Raw genomic sequence first — 16,335 nt, 5'->3', positions numbered from 1 at the left:
CAGTGCCCATGGCCTGTCCCTGCTGCAGCCCCGGCACTGCCACCCCCAGGACTGTGCCCGGCCCCGAGAGCACTCAGGCCCTGCAGCAACACCAGGGCCACCAGGGCAGCGGGGCAGGGCCACGGCAGCAGCACTGCCAACACCAAGTGCTGCTGCTGCTGCTGGGCACAGCTGCTGTGCCAGCACTGATCTGCCCCCAGCTCTGCACACAGACATTGCTGCTGCAGTGCCTGAGAAGGCAACAAAAGGGCAACTCTGCAGAAAATGCTGATGGGAGATCCTTTAGCTTGTTTAAAGCCATTGAGAAACCAGTTCTTTGTTGACACAATCTGGTGCCACTGTAAATGAGGAGAGAAACAAAATGAGAAATTGCACAAACAATTACATAATTGTGTGGACAATATTTAAAATGGGAATCGTCAAAAAAAATACAAGAACCAAACAAAAAAAGAATCATCAGAGATAACTTTTATTTCAAGCAATTTGTTGAAACTGGCCAGCAGTTTAATGTTTCTGAAAGCATCCATTCATCACTCTCCACACTGCAGCCTTGAGCTCCTGGTTCCTCAGGCTGTAGATGAGGGGGTTCAGGGCTGGAGGCACCACCGAGTACAGAACTGACAGGGACAGATCCAGAGATGGGGAGGAGATGGAGGGGGGCTTCATGTAGGCAAATATGCCAGTGCTGAGGAACAGAGAGACCACGGCCAGGTGAGGGAGGCAGGTGGAAAAGGCTTTGTGCCATCCTTGCTCAGAGGGGATCCTCAGCACGGCCCTGAAGATCTGCACATAGGAGAAAACAATAAACACGAAACAGCACAGTGATAAACTGCTAGTAACTACAAGTAGCCCTGTTTCCCTGAGGTAAGATTTGGAGCAGGAGAGCTTGAGGATCTGAGGGATTTCACAGAAGAACTGGCCCAGGGCATTGCCATGGCACAGGGGCAGGGAAAATGTATTGGCTCTGTGCATGAGAGCAGTGAGAAAGCCACTTGCCCAGGCAGCTGCTGCCATGTGGGCACAAGCTCTGCTGCCCAGGAGGGTCCCGTAGTGCAGGGGTTTGCAGATGGACACGTAGCAGTCATAGCACATGATGGTCAGGAGATAAAATTCTGCTGAGATTAAGAACATAAAGAAAAAGAGCTGAGCAGCACATCCTGTGTAGAAAATCATCGTGGTGTCCCAGAGGGAATTGTGCATGGCTTTGGGGACAGTGGTGCAGATGGAGCCCAGGTCGCTGAGGGCCAGGTTGAGCAGGAAGAAGAACATGGGCGTGTGCAGGTGCTGGCCGCAGGCTACGGCGCTGATGATGAGGCCGTTGCCCAGGAGGGCAGCCAGGGAGATGCCCAGCAAGAGGCAGAAGTGCAGGAGCTGCAGCTGCCGCGTGTCTGCCAATGCCAGCAGGAGGAAGTGCCTGATGGAGCTGCTGTTGAACATTTGCAGGGGCTGGCCATGGGGACTTGTTCATGGAGAAAGGACAGTGAAGAGATGCCTGTAACTAAAATCAAAGGCATTTCCCATACACCCTCCTCTGTAACCCACACAGACCCTCTTTAGTGTTTACGAGTTCTGAGGTTTTCTTTTTAAGCTTCCCCCATGAATCTCCTGGTATTCTTGGATATCAGAAACTCTCAGCATTTCTGTTTCACTCTGGTAGAACACAGTGAGTTTCCCGGAGGAAAGATTATGAGTGGAGATTGTAGGGAGATGGTCTCTCACTTGACTGTATTTGGAGTTTCTCTGGGCTTTCACTTTCCTCAGTTGGAGGATTTGTGCACTCCTAAGTTATTTGTAAAGTTCACCAAGTACTGCTGAGAGCAGATGGATCCACCACAGCCCAGCACCACATTTGTAGCCAAGGACTCACGATGCTCATTTCACCAACCCAACTGCATTTTCAGTGTCAGAACACCTCTGCCTTTCCCCATCAATCTTACAACTCAGAGATGCTCTAGGACAGGTTTGCCCCCTGCATTGAAGCTCCCAGCTTGGACTGAAATCTCAGGGAGACTTCCAAGTGTCCTTATGCTGGCACTGGATGAAGGGAGATGCAGCTCCTTCCCTGGCTGCACTGACAGCATTGCCCAGAGCCAGGCACTGTGCACAGCGTCACCCTGAGCCAGCTGTGCCCCCTCCCAGAGTCCCCAGGGCCAGGCAGCTGCTCCCAGCCCTGTGCTCTGCAGAGGGAACTGGGCCCGGGTCTGCAGAGCTGCCCCACGGCTCTGCTGCAGCTCTGCCTGCACAGGAGGGGCTTCACGCCTTGGAGCCCCGGCCCTGAGGGCAGAGGCTTGGCTGGGGGACAGGAGGGAGGGGGCTTGTTCAGAGGGAGGGGCTGCACTGGAGGGCCTTCTGTGGACATCTCTAAACTCTCCCTGCCTCAGCATTTCTCAGATTTGTTTTCTCCCGTTCCCTGATCTTCTCTCTGTTTCCTGGAGATTTTTCTCCTGCAGGTGTTTCCCTGTGCCTCATCTCTCCCTGCCAGCACTCACAGACCTCAAATCTCTGTGCACTCTCCTTGGCCTGACAGAACCCTGTGTGTTTGCAGGGCACTGGCTGGGGGCAGGTTCTCTTTGCAGCTTGGAGAAAGGACAGCTCAGACTGAGCCTGATGGGTGCAGCAAAGGTGATGCTGCTGCTGTCCATGGGCAGAGTGGCTGAAAACACATTGGGGATCTCCTGTTAAGCTACTGATCACTAAAAATAACAGTCTGGATGTCTCAGGCACTTGTCAAAATTCAGAACAAATAATAAATTCATAACTAATAATAATTCAATAATTCATAACTCAATATAATTCATAATCAACCTTTAATATTTATCTCCCCTCCCTGCCATTCCAAATTAGTACGAAACTGAATAAAAAGTCTTAAGAAATTTCCTTATTTTTATCAAAATCCTTGTCCTGGAAATATTCTATGACTGATCAGAACCCCTCAGCATGTCAGAGCTTCAGGAGCATTTCATGCCCCTGCACCAGAAATATTCAGAGTTGTACTCACAGGGTCTGGAGGCATTGGGATGTTCCAGCTTTAGGAGATGGCTCCAGGAGCTGCAGCTGCATTGTCCTGCAGCCAGAGGTTCCTGTGCCAAGGACTGGCAGTGATTCTGCCCCAGGCACTTCTCAGCACCTTCCCAGCCCTGACTGATTGAAACTCTCTGTGCCTCTGGGCTGTGCCTGGGTGGCTGCAGGCAGTGCCCCAGCCCTGCTGGGCTGGCAGAAGAGCTGCTCATCAAGAGAAATGTGCTTTTGAAGCTCTTCTTGCTTACCAGGAGCTGCCTCTGTGCCAGGAGCTCAGCCCAGCTCAGCAGCAGAGACACAGCACAAGGACTTTAATGACCCTCTGGGGCTTTGTGGTGCTGAGGCCCTGAACATCAGTCCGTGAGAGGCAGCTGAAGAAACCTCTCCAGAACTCCAAGTCAGAATCCAACTCCAAATTTGCTTGGACTTTTAATGGGTGACACTGAGGGACACAACTCAGAAGGTGTCCCCAGGCCCCAGGCAGAGCAGAGAACTGGAGGCAGTGATGACAGGTGGGGACAAAGAGAAGCCAAGTCTTGGTGACCTGGGGCACAGCAGGGTCTGTGCCACCAAGGGCTGGGAGGAGACACCTTGTCCTGAGGCCCTGGGGCCTCCTGGCACAGCCCCAGCCAGGCTGGGCACTGTCAGCCCCTTGTCCTGCCCTCAGCATCCCCCCCTAGCCCACATCCCAGCTGCCTGGAAAATCTGCAATCGTCAAGTCCCTCCCATTTTTCACAGCTTTTCCCTCAGCTGTGGTTATGGGCCATGCCAACTTATGGGGTATTAGTTTAAAGATAAGCTGTTTAAAAGCAAAGGTTCTCTTAATCTATTTCTGAAATCATCTTCATCTCTGAGAACAGAGACCTTTTTCTTCTCTCCCTGAGGGCACAGGGTCTCATCACTCTTTCTCTGTTCAAACTTGCCATGGGATCACAGCTACTTCAACATTTGCTTCCTTTAGCATGGACGCCATTGCTGAAGAAGTCATCTCCCCATATTTTCAATGCGTTATTGGGAAAAAGAGAGTCTGATGTATCAATGACATCCTTCTCCTTAGCTTTACAAGAGGAATTAAATCTTCAGATCAGGGCATTTCCTCATAGCTCCCATCGGGTGCTCAACTTCCTCTTCACTGAAGTTGGTGTGTTCGTGTTGCTCCTCTGTGTGCCTGCACTTTGTCCATTTCTCTCCCTCGAGGGAGGATGGAAGCACTGAAAGAGTTAATATCTCTCCCGGGGCCTGCAGATGTTTCTGTGACCCCGGCCGGGCTGGGTCCTTGTGGCCGGAGCTGTTTTACGATGGAGGTTTCTGCAGCGGCTGCGCTGGGGCTGTGTCAGGATGGGCCGCGCTGAGGGAGGGCCAGGATCTCAGCAGCCAGGCCAGAACACAGCAGCAGCACGGCCGGGGCCCATGGCTTCTCCTCCCCCTGCCCGGGGCTTGCGGGTGAACCCCGAGGGTGGCAGAATCTTGGCCGAGCCGGCCCGGCCCGGCTGAGACGGGGGCTGGGCCAGCCTTGTTATCTCTTTGCTGGCCCCAAGGGAAAGAGACCCTCCTAGGCTTTCTCATCTTTAATATGTGTTTTCACAGAGGTGTGTATAGTTTCCTTAGTGGTTTAACAGATTGCCAATTCTCAAAGCTAATTACTGATTGGTTTTCTGTTAGACATGGAGGCAAGTGCTAGCACCTTCTCTTAGAACATGACTTCCACCACAACAGCACAGAGCACAGAGCTCCTTTGTCCATATGTAGTCCTCATGTGCCCGAGGCCTCAAAACCCCTCCCTGGGAGGTTTCTGGGGTCTCTCCAAGGTGTTTTCAAATGAAAACATTCAGCTCAGAGTCTAAGAAAATCACCAGAGGACAGGGCCAGCCTGACCTGGCTGTTTTTGTCTGAGCAATCCTTGGATATATAGAATTTGGGAGATAAAATTCTAATTTTGGCCATGGCATCTGGGCATGAAAGGTGGTTCTTTTCCACAGGAATTAAGGAACAGAGCCACAGTGTTTCAGGGGCAGATGAGAGGTGACCACCAGAGGCCAAGGCTAGCCAGAGCAGGTAAGTTTTTTTCTGAGATATACCCTTGCCCACCAGAAATCTTTTAGGGAGTGTACCAGTTTTGGCAACCGGCATCTGAAAAGATGGATGGTTCTTTTCCATTGCAGGGAAAGCACGGAGCCCCAGTGTTTCAGGAGCTGATGAGAAGCAGCCCTTGACATGCCAAGGTCAGCTAGACTTGTCAGGTGGCCCATGGGGAGACCAAGCCAGCCAGACCTGCTCCATGTTCCCTCAGTTACACGGGGCCCCATAGTGTCCCAATGGTCCCTTGCTTCCATGACGCACTGAGGTGTCCCAATGGCCCTTTGGTGACATGAGGTCCTGAAAGGCCCTCATGGTCTCCATGGTTCCATCGGGCCCCACAGAGTCATAATGATCTCTGGGTTCCATGAAGCCCCGCTGTGTCACCATGGCCCCTTGGTTCCATGGGCTCCAGTGGTGCCACAATGAACCCCTTGCTTTCATGAGGTCCCCACAGTATCCCAGGGATCCCCATGGTGAAATAAATGGGCAGGAGATCTTTCTCCTTTTTAATGCCTTTATTAAGAAGAATCAGCTCAGGTGGGAAGAAATCGACGGGTTGCGCCCTCGCCGCCGCTGCTCCCAGGCGTGGCACGAAGCAGGAGGATGATGCAGTTTTGTCCACTGGTCTGCAGGCAGAACTGGGGACTCTGTCCTCACGGGAGAGTCGTTGAGTCCTTGGTTTGTTGGTTTAGAAACCTGGGGGGGTCTCTTTCATCAGTTTCTTTTCAGGTTAGGGTGAGAAATAAAAAGATACAAGCAGGTACGGGACAATGCTCCCATCCTTAGACGTCACTTTAAGTCACTTGTTGGCTCGTGATTTTAGGGGTTTTTCTTATAAAAACTGTAAAACTGTAAAAATCCAGGGTGCACTGCGTTTCTTATTTGCATGCTGTCTCTGGTGTCACTGCCCATCTCTTTACCCTGGAGGGTTTCCCTTGGTATCTCCTTGGCATACAGCTAGCATCAGGGAAACAATCAGTTAATCACCTGCCATTAACGAGTGATTAAGGGCTTTTCTTCCACAGGGAACCTAAAGGAGTCTGACTCGGTCTGGCTTGGTTTTTTTAACTCTGAAACTTAAAAAAAATACAACTTTCTATTCATAACACATGGGATGGAAAGAACCAAGCCCCAGTGTTGCAGAGGCAGTCACCAGAGGCCAAGGCCAGCCAGACTTGATGGGACTGGCAGATTTTGCCTGGAAGCAACCCTTGGATATACAGAATTTTAGAGGTAGAATCCCAATTTCACACATGGGCACTTGGGGGAGAATCTCAGTCCTTTTCAACAGGAAGGAAAGCACAGAACACTGGTGTTTCAGGGGCAGCTAAGAGGCAGCTATGCGAGGCCAAGGCCAGCCACACCTCTCTGTCCTGGTAGCTTTTGTCTGACAGCAACCCTTGGATATAGGGGATTTGGGAGGTGGAATCCCAATTTTGGCCATTTCTGCACTGTTAAGAAGAATGGTTCTTTTCCATAGGAAGGAAAGCACAGAGCTCAAGTGTTTCAAATGGAGATGAGGAGAGAGATGGCTCCTGGGAGGCTCAGCCAGCCATATCTGTTTCTCCTGGCAGCTTTCATCATGGAGGAGTCCTTGGATATATGGAATTTGGGAGGAAGAATTTCTAATTTGACAATGGACACCTTGAGAAGAAGGATGGTTCTTTTCCATTGGAAGGAAAGCACTGAGCCCCAGTGTTTGGAAAGCAGTCCCCAAGAGGCCAAGGGCAGCCAGACCTGTCAGTCCTGGCAACTTTCACTTGGGAGCAATCCTTGGATGTACAGAATTTTGGAAGTGGAATCCCAGTTTTGGCCATGGGCACCTGGTCAAGATGGATGATTTGCTCCTACAGGAAAGAGAAGTGCCAAGTCCAAGTGTTCTGGAAGATGATGAGAGGTAGCCACCCTTAGGCCAAGACAGCCAGACCTGTCTCTCCTGGCAGCTTTTGTCTAGGGGCTATCCTTGGACATAGAGCATTTTGGAGGTGGTGAAATCTCAATTTTGGCTGTGGATACGTGGACAGGAATAGTTCTTTCTATGAAGAAAGAAAGCGCAGAGCCTCAGTGTTTCAGAGGCAGATGAGTGCCAGCCCTCAGGAAGCCAAGGCCAGCCAGACTTGTCACTCCTGGCAGCTTTTGTCTCAGAGTTATCCTTGGATATAGGGAATGCTGGAGACAGATGCCCAATTTTGGCCATGTGTACTTGGTCGGGATGGATGTTTTTTTCCCATAAGAAAGAAAAGCACATGGTCCCAGTGTTTCAAAGACAGATGAGAGATGGCCCCTGGATGGCCAAGGCAACCAGATCTGTCACTCCTGGCGGATTTCATCTGGAAACAACCTTTGCATATAAGGAAATGTGGAGAAGGAATCCAAATTTTGGCCATGGGGCCTTGGAGGAGAAGGACACTTCTCTCTCATAAGAAGGAAAGCCCAGAGCCCCAGTGCTCCAGGGACAGATGAGAAGAAGCCCTCAACATGCCAAGGTCAGCTGGACCTGTCAGGTGGTCCCCAGGAGGCCCAGCCAGCCAGACCTGTTCCCTGTTCCCTTGGTTTTGTGGGACCCCAGAGTGTCACAATGGTCTCCTTGGTTTCATGAGGCCCTGGAGTGTCAGAATGTTCCCCCTGCTTCTGCAGTGTCACAATGGCCCCGTGCTTCCATGAGACCTTGCAACGTCACAATGGCTCATGCTCCCACAAAGCCCTGATGTGTCACCATGGCCCCTCGGCTCCATGCCCCCTCGCTGTATCACAATGGCTTCTCTGTGACACTACAGGATCCACAAGGTCACCATGGACCCTTGGTTCCTTGGGGCCCCGAGTTTCACAATGATCTCCTTGATTGCATGAGGCACCAGAGTGTCACAGTGGCCCCTTGGTTCCATGAGGTTCCGTAGTGTCACCATGGTGTCCTTGGACCCGCGTTGTCACAACTGACCCCTGGCTCCATGAGGTTCCGTACAGTCACTGTGGTCGCTGTCAGAGGCAGGATGAGATCAATGTCCCGAGACACCTTGGGATGCTTGGAATGCCCATGTGGGGCCAGGGCCGGGTTAGGCCTTGGTTTGTAGTGGGACTTCTTGGGCGGGAGGGGTGAGAACCTTGTAGAGAGCCGGGCAGATAGGGACCCCAATCTGGGACAACTGTGGAAGCTCCCTTCAAGATTTCACCTTTTGGGAACACGGGAGAGGGAAGAGGGGTAGGACGGGGAGAACCACATGAAATGGGGATTAAAGTGTTAACTGCCGGTTGCTTTCTCCATTCCCACCTTGAATTTAAAATGGCTCTTACTTGGTGAAACCAGAAAATGATCTTAGAAAGGGAGGAGTTCCCTGACCGTCCTAATTCTGCCAACTTTGCAATGACTACATCCCAAAAATCGACCCCATACAATTGGCCAGTGGTAACCTCCAGGAAATGAGAAAACAACCAAACAATTAACTTTCTTAATTCTCACTTTTTAACATGAACATCCCCACCCGCAAGGATTCCCTCAACTTGGATAAACACTGTTTTCTGGATCCCAGAAAGCCTCGCACCCATGGCTTATGATGTTAAGAGAGAGAACCAATACCCACCACCCGTAAGAAAATATAAAAGGAAAAGGCAGAAAAACCCACACCGGCCCCTGTCAAAAAAGATGGTGGCTGCACAGCAGAGAAAAAGAGGCAAAGGTGCTAAGTTAAAAAGACCTGGCTCAAAGTAAATGAAAGGAACTCAGGATGCCCCGACCCTTCAACAATAGAAAGGATCTGGGGTAGAGAGACAGGGGAACAAGAAGGAGGTGAAAAGGGGAGAGGACACCACTTACAGTCAGGCGCAGAATTCGACACCACTTCAACTCGGGCCCCCTCTCAGGAAAAATCCAGTGTTAGGTGAACAAAAGACCAAAGGGGGTGGTTCCTGTCAGGGGAAGACTCCTCGGGTGCAGGAGCTGCCTCCTCGAGCCTCCAGGAGTGCCACCCACCAGAGATGGGTCTTCTCCTACTGGAGGAAGCTTCACGGCCAGGTGGTTTCAAGAGGTCACTCCCACAGCAGGTCCAGATGGAGATCTGCAAGAGCCCAGAGTCCACTTTCCACAGGGTCCGGTGATGACCTCAGCCCTCGCACTGGGTGCCAAACATGTGGCCACATGCATCCAAAAGCCCACCTTGAGGGCTGCCCCAGGCTAGCTTTTTAGCATGTGAGTGACAGCGAGGTGTGGGGGGCACTCTCCTCACTTGCGCTTGCAAGGAGAGAGCCTTAGGCACAAATGCCTTGACGGACTCTGGGCCGATGCCAACAGGAGTGAAGAAAGCGGGTTCCGACTTCTGGTGAAACAGGGTTATTGGGAGCAGCAGTGAGATGAAAAGTCCAGGTGCGTCCAGAAGCTGAAGACAGTGGGAAAAGGGCTTACAGCAACTTATAAAGGGAGGTGGCAACAGGGGTGGAGCCTGCCCTCCAACCAATAGAGGAGCAGGAGGGAGTGGAAAAGGAAAGAAGGACACTGCTACGGGACCAATGGGGAGTGACTAGGGGAAGGGCCCCAGCCGCTGAACCAATCACTTGGTGCCCAGAAGAGAAGCTTCTAGATAGAGAGGATGGGTTGCTGAGTGACAGACAAAGCACCAGGGTGCGACAAAACAAAGGATATAATGTTAACTGGGGTAACAGGGGAGGGGACAGGGGGACTGACAAGGATTGCAGGGGAGGAGACAACCTGGGTAGAACCATTACACAACCACAGGGGCGAATGGAACAAACCAACTTACAATATACAACTTAGCTTAAGAACCTGAAAAACACAACACAACAGTAAACAATCTCCATATTGCATTCTACTTTAGCACAACACAGGCACAGCAAGAGAGGTAATAATTATGTTTTCCTTCTTCTCTGCTTGTCTCACAGCTTCAAACATTCACATGTTCAGAAGGCATGTGAATACCACACTCAGGGAGAGAGAGAGAGAGAGAGAGTCCCTTTCCTGCCCCTGGCAATGACCTGAGGTGGAAGTGAATGTGATGACAGGGCCATGGCCAGACCCTCATGTTCTTCAATCTCACACCACGTCATTGGCAGGGGCAGGAAAATTAACAGATGTCTTCCCACCATGGGTCACAGGGCTCTTTCCAATATGGGTCCTCCAATGGGGGAAGAAGCTGGAGCAGTTCATCAATCTCTTCCTGCAGTTGGGGCACTGGCAGGACATCCCTTACTGGTGACTCCTGGCTGGTCAAGTCAGAGCTCTGGGTGAAGCTCTTCCCATATGTGGGGTACTCGTGGAGCCTCTCCCCAGTGTGGATGCGCCGGTGCCTGACGAGGGTGAATTTCTGCTTGAAGCTCTTCCCACAGTCGGGGCAGCGGAAGGGCCTCTCATCTGTGTGAATCCGTACATGCAGGCGGAGATTGGAGCTGGTCTGAAACCTCTTCCCACACTGGGGGCACTCATAGGGCCTCTCCCCGGAGTGGATGAGCTGGTGCCTGATGAGGTGGGAGTAGCGCTTGAAGCCCTTCCCACAATCTGGGCAGCAGAAGGGCCTCTCATCGGTGTGAATCCGCTGGTGCAGGAGGAAATCTGAGCTGATCCGAAACCTCTTCTGGCATTGAGGGCACTCATAGGGCCTCTCCCCGGTGTGGATGCGTTGGTGAGTCACAAGGGTGGATCTGTAGCTGAACCCCTTCCCACACTCCCCACACTTGTAGGGCCATTCCCCAGTGTGGATCCTCTGGTGGCTAATCAGGGTGCTGCTCTGCCTGAAGCTCTTCCCACACTCCAAGCACTTGTGGGGCTTAGCCCCATCAGGAAGCTGCTCCTGGACCACCAGCTCCAAGCTCTGGCTGAAGCTCTGTCCACCTTCCTGGCTCAGGGTGGGTCTTTCCTTTTCATAGTAGCCTGGGCTGGGTTTGCAGCCCCTCTTCCTGTGGGATCTCTGGGGCTTTTCTTCCCTGTTGTATTCCTGTGCTGTGGAGCTTCTCAAAATGGCCTCTGCTACGAAGTTGTGCCATGGGGTTTTGTCCTCACTGGTCTCCATCCTCAGGTCATTGTCTGGGGGAGGAAGGACAAGAAGAGGATGGGATTTGCCTTCGTGCCACAGGGAAGGGGTAGGAGATCCCCCCAGTTCATCCCTGGCAGGACAGCATTGCCAGTGGTGTTGTCCTGCAGCCAGGGGCCATGCTGGGCTGGGACATGGAGCAAAGGAAAGGGGGAAAAGGGCAGTGACTTCCTCCTTACCTGCCTGGGTGTCCCAGGGCATCTTCATCTTCCTCACAGCTTCCTCCTCCATCTGGGAAAGAGTTTGGGATGGGAAATTCTGTTCTGGGAGGAAAGCAAGAGATGAGTACATTGAGTTTTGTACTGCTTTGAAGGCAAACCAGGGGGAGAGTCTAAGCCAGAATTACAATAAGGTCAACGCAATGATACACTGCCTTAAACTGACAGAGTCAGGATCTAACCCGGCACCCTGTTGGTCCGGGTGGTGGTAGCAGTCCCGTTAAATGGTGGCTGCAGTCCTGTTGCAGTGATGAACGTGATTCTGTCAAAGCAGTGATCCTGTAGAAGGGTCTGGTCTTCCTCTGAAGGTCCAGTGGTGCTTATGGAGCTCTTGTGCTCTGGGAATCCAGTAGGCAAGGTGCTCCTGGGGCTGCAAGCCTCAGCTTATATCCAGGTAGGAATGCCTGGCTCCTCCCCCTGGGCGGAGCATCCCACAATGGGATGATGTCATTTTACCAGTCCTGCAGGGACACTCAATGGCCCATTAACAGAAGATAGCCCCTGGGGGGCGTTATCAGGGCTGAGTCATGGAAGAGATAAAGAAAACTGCCCCGCCTGTTTATAAGTTTGTCAAGATGGTCATGGAAAACATGCATTTGGTTACATCTTGCACTGCAACCTGAAACAGTGGGGTAATCCCTGCTGGGGGGGTGAACACCACCCCCCTTACCCAAACTGGCTCAGGTGTAAAACCCTCACCCCAGGAAAGCCACACACACAGGGGACAATGTCACACTTGCCCTGCCAGGGGAGGTCTCTGTCCCCTTCACTACCTTGCCCTACCCCTTCTTCTCTCTTTTTCTCTTTCTTTCCATGTCTCTCTCTACCTCACGTTTCCTGTTCAATAAAATCCACTTTGGATTTGGTCTCCTTAGCACCTTAATTGGGGCAGAAGCATCTCTCTGACAATTTTCTTAACCAGACTGCAACATTATTTGGGCACAGTGAGTTTAGACACTGCCCCCAAGTGCCTTTGACAACAGCATGGTTCCCTCCTCTGAGGAGGTTGTGGTTCTCTCTGGATGAACTCTTGGAAACTTGGATGCAGCTTCATCTGAGCAACTTATGGGAGAACTGATGAGGAAAAAGGCTGTAGGTGGCTCGGTGGCCAGTGGAAAGAAAATGTTTTCTTGTCCTTCCTTGAAAAGTTTCTTAAAAACACTGGAGGAAAGGGAGCAAATGTTACCAGTGAGTCTGACAAGGTTCATTCACCCCAAGGTGAGGAACACAAGGCTGCTGAAAGTCCCACCAGAAGCCCAGCTCAAGCAGCTAAATTCCTGAATAAATGCCAAATTCACAGGCATGGGGGCTTTGCCAAATGGGAGAATCATTATTCTCTTCATCCCAGTCACCTTTGTGACAGCCCCACAGTGCTGATCTGTACTGCCAAGATTTGGAGAAGGTCTTCTTTAATCTCCTCTCTGAGCTTCTTATGATTCTCCTCTATCTTATCCTCTAATCTCTGCAGACGTGTTTCCACCACTGCAATTCTGGCATGTGTTGGGACATGTACAGCATCTGCATAAGCTCGGAGCTTCTTTGCCATGTCAAGCAGGGTCTCATCCGTGTCATCCCGCTTCATGATAGCTAGAGCAGAAGCATATTCATGTGGCCCAAGTCGTACCAGTTTTCGCCACACCACAGATGTGCATGGTACCAAGTCTGGATTCCTAGTTGTTATGTCATCTGAGAAGATAATCTCCGCCACTGCCATTTCTCTCAGGCGTTGAATCCCTTGTTCTCTGGTCTTCCACTGTGTTTGCTGCATGTAGAGATCATCGGCACACAGGTATTTTTGCGCTACACTGTCCAAGACCCGTGCCCAAAGGCTGTGAGGGTTAGCCCCCCTCATCATGCCTTGGTCGATGACAGGATCATGTGACAGGGATCCCAAATGCCTCACTTCCGTGCTATCCAGAATTGTAGCCTCACCTGCAGCATCCCAAAGACGGACTAACCAGCTAATTATGGATTCATCAGATAGTCGGGTGTAATCCTTCCTTAGGCCATGCAGGTCCTTCAGGGAGAAGGACTCAATATTGGCTTCTGATCTTGTGCCAGTTGCTTTGACTCCTGATTTTATGTCAGGAAATGTTGAGGGTCCTTCTCCTGCATCATCATCATCATCATCCACTGGTCGATCGGTCTTGTCTGTGCACTTCCCACTTCTAGTGCTAGTAGCAACAGCCATTGGTTGAGGCTTATTGTCTGGTTTAACTGCTGGCTTAGGCTCACTATGTGGTTTAGCTGCTGGCTTTGAGCCTGGGGTGTTGGCTGCAGCCTGAGTGACTGGGATAGCTCTTGATGTATCTCCCTGCCCCTCTTCCTCGGTCTGCTGCCCTAGAGTATCTAGCAGTGTGCGATAAGCATATGCCAGGGCCCAGCTCACTGCAATGATCCTTTTCTTTTTAGGGTCATCATGATACTTCTCTTTCAGATATTTCTCCACCTCAGCTGGGTTCTGAATTTGTTCATGGGGAAAGTCCCAGACTATAGGGTCAGAGAATTCTTTCAGGATTTGGCTCATATTTTCCCATTCTCCACCCCACTCAGGATTCTCCACACGTGGGTCTACTTCTGGGTCAGGGGTCTCATCAGCTCTTCTAGACATCTCAGCCCTGATTCTAGAGAAGCTGCAGACCATATAGAGGAAGCCTACCAGATTAAATACCAGAAAGATGGTCTCTTTAATATTCAGGGGAAACTGAACATTCTCTACAAGTGACATAACAGATTCAAAGGAGAAGAAGGAAAGGAAAGGCTGGAAAGCCTCATTCCCTGCTCCTCCTCTAACCAGCTGGGTGCAATTACTAATAAATTCCCAAAACATACTGCTAGAACTGGGATGCAGGATAGGACGAAGAAACCATAAACCATACATATCGTAAACAGACGCCAGTATTTTTGTAAACGCCTTATAAATCATTATCACCAAGGCTAACACAATAGCTAACCTAATCCATGCCCCTTTACCGCAAAAACTACGTGATAGGGACAATAATCCTAGTGACCAGAAAGGTATTGAAACCTCAAAAAGGTCTAGAGACCAGAGCTACATAAAGGCCTCCCCAAGAGACATTACAAATTCAAATAACATGGCTACTGGGTACTTTAACCTACTACACACCAAGCACAACAAACCTACAATCAATAAAGGTTTTTTTTCCACATTCTCAAGCCACACATTGGGCGCCACTAGCTGTATTTGACTTGGTTTAGGGCAAGTTTGGGAGATAACTCCCAAAGGGGCTTCTCTACAAAAGCAGATCCAATTGCCCCTCCCCCCTCCAACCGGTTCAGGAGAAAATATTTCTTTGGAGAAAAGTGGAAAGAAACCTGTTTATTAAACAATAGAAACCAAACAATATTAAACAATAAAACTTCTCACTGATCCAAGGAAAGCAAACTCAGAATAGTCCTCTCCCCTGGTTGCAGCTCGGCTCACTCAGTTTCTGATCAGTCTCTGGTGCTGGAAACGCCGCGGCCCAGGCCTGGCCAGGGGCCACAGGTGGAGCTGCCGGTGCTCTTCTGGGTGTTCAGTCCAGAGCAGGCTTGAACAGGTCCAAGAAAAAAGGAAAAAAAATCACAATCCGGAGAACTTCTTTGCCTCAGCTAGCTAAAACTAACTAAAAGCAAGTAAAAGGGAAAAAAGGAGCTCTGTCCGGCTGTCTGTCCATCCGCAGACAACACAGTCCAGGAGCAGGAATGTGGAGGAGTGAGAGCAGTCTGAAAACAAACTGCGCCCTTCTTCCCTCCCCTCTTGACTGTCTGGAAGAGAGTCTTAAAGGTGTAAAACTTATTATTCAGTATAAACAGAACAAGACGATTGGGGATGAAAGCATCATATAGTCAACCCAGGACAACCCTCTTCATGGCAATGCACAGCGTTTGGAGTCCCACACAAAGACCCGTCTCTGGCCTCATTCATCCGCACTTGAAGCAAGTGTGCTCCGGCCTCTGGGAGTGCAGCTCGCTCACACGGGCTCACTGTGGACACGCCGCAATCACACAGTCATTGAGTGCACCAGAGAACCTGGCCTCTAATAAAAGGCATGAATGCCACAAATCACCCAACCCAATGACTTGCATGTCTCTACTTTTTCCTTCTTCTCTCACCTCTCATGTCACTTTCCCCATTGCCTCTCTCTGGCAGCTTGGCTTCTCTCTCTCCTGGCTGCAGCTTCAGCCACATGTGTGACACTGCAGGGACAGCCTGACCCACAGGGAAGTGGGAGAGGACTCTTTGTCAGCAACTGAAGTGACAGAACAAGGGGGAATGGGATCAAACTGCAAGAGCTGGAATCCATTTGATGAAGGGAAGAAGTTCTTTCCTGTCTCTTTCCTGTCAGGGTGCTTGTCCCTGACACTGGGACCAGCGCAGAGAGCCTGTGGAAGCCCCATGCCCACCAACATCCAAGGCCAGCTTGGACAGGGGCCGCAGCAACCTGCTGTGCTGGGAGGCTGCTCAGCTTGGAACCAGATGATCCTTAGGGTCCCTTCCAAGCCAAACCATTCAAGGATTTCATCATTCCACCATGCCCACCTCCCAGTGTGGAGCGGCCCTGAAACTTCTGTGACATCACAGCTCCCACAGTGTTCCAGGTGGAACGTCCAGCACCTGGAAACCACCACAGCAGACACTCTGCCTGCTGCCAGCGCTCAGTTGGCGCTCGCTCTGCGCTCTGCCCGTCAGCACTCAGCTGTTGCTGCTGCTGCCTGGCCTTTTCCTGCTGCCTGCTCTGGAGCACCAATCCCAGCAGGATGAGCACTGCTGCGCCAGTGGAGGTACTGTGCCATTCCAGGGAGGGGGCAGCCTGCTTGAACAGGCTGCAGCCATGTGGCAATGGATGGTGTGGGACAGGAACCCCACTGTGACATTGTGCAGTCTCTTGCAGACTGCCAGAGACACTGTGGAGGAGATGGAAGTGGACATGGTGCAGGATGAGGAAGAAATGATGGAGGTGGACGTGGAAGAGCAGGTTGAG

At 51.1% G+C, this 16,335-nt stretch overlaps 1 protein-coding gene and 1 long non-coding RNA gene across 7 annotated transcripts; one reads left to right on the top strand and one right to left on the bottom strand.

The window, feature by feature from the left end:
* Positions 1-451: 451 nt before the first annotated feature.
* On the bottom strand, positions 452-15,850 carry LOC135292877 (zinc finger protein 239-like). 6 transcript variants are annotated; one of them, XR_010355043.1, is made up of 3 exons: positions 11,312-15,850; positions 8,909-11,125; positions 452-783 (listed from the first exon to the last, which is right to left on the bottom strand). XR_010355043.1 is itself a non-coding variant. In XM_064406951.1 (3 exons), the coding sequence occupies exons 2-3, from the start codon at positions 11,361-11,363 to the stop codon at positions 10,170-10,172; spliced, it is 1,008 nt and encodes a 335-aa protein (XP_064263021.1). In that variant the 5' UTR covers positions 11,364-11,395; positions 14,739-15,850; the 3' UTR covers positions 6,946-10,169. The 6 variants fall into 6 exon arrangements, 2 of the variants coding, with proteins under 2 accessions (XP_064263021.1, XP_064263020.1); XR_010355042.1 differs by lacking the exon at positions 452-783 and adding an exon at positions 6,946-8,073; XR_010355041.1 differs by lacking the exon at positions 452-783 and having other exon boundaries at positions 6,946-9,149; positions 9,248-11,125.
* Positions 6,214-8,721, top strand: LOC135292879 (uncharacterized). Its single transcript, XR_010355044.1, has 2 exons — positions 6,214-6,330; positions 6,578-8,721. It is a non-coding gene; the product is annotated as an uncharacterized LOC135292879 (long non-coding RNA).
* Positions 15,851-16,335: the final 485 nt, after the last annotated feature.

This window comes from Passer domesticus, unplaced genomic scaffold (assembly GCF_036417665.1).
Source record: "Passer domesticus isolate bPasDom1 unplaced genomic scaffold, bPasDom1.hap1 HAP1_SCAFFOLD_55, whole genome shotgun sequence".
Taxonomy (NCBI): domain Eukaryota; kingdom Metazoa; phylum Chordata; class Aves; order Passeriformes; family Passeridae; genus Passer; species Passer domesticus.
Note: the sequence above shows the minus strand (reverse complement) of the source record. Positions and strands in the feature narration are given on the sequence as shown.

What these genes read in the sequence shown, in the direction of transcription:
- LOC135292877 (XM_064406950.1), bottom strand. Translation starts at nt 15,542, where the DNA reads ATGTGGCTGAAGCTGCAGCCAGGAGAGAGAGAAGCCAAGCTGCCAGAG. An exon ending in TGGGGAAAGTGACATGAGAG is followed by an intron (nt 11,396 to 15,466) that starts GTGAGAGAAGAA and finishes CTTTCCTCCCAG; the next exon opens with AACAGAATTTCCCATCCCAA. An exon ending in GCCCTGGGACACCCAGGCAG is followed by an intron (nt 11,126 to 11,311) that starts GTAAGGAGGAAG and finishes TTCCTCCCCCAG; the next exon opens with ACAATGACCTGAGGATGGAG.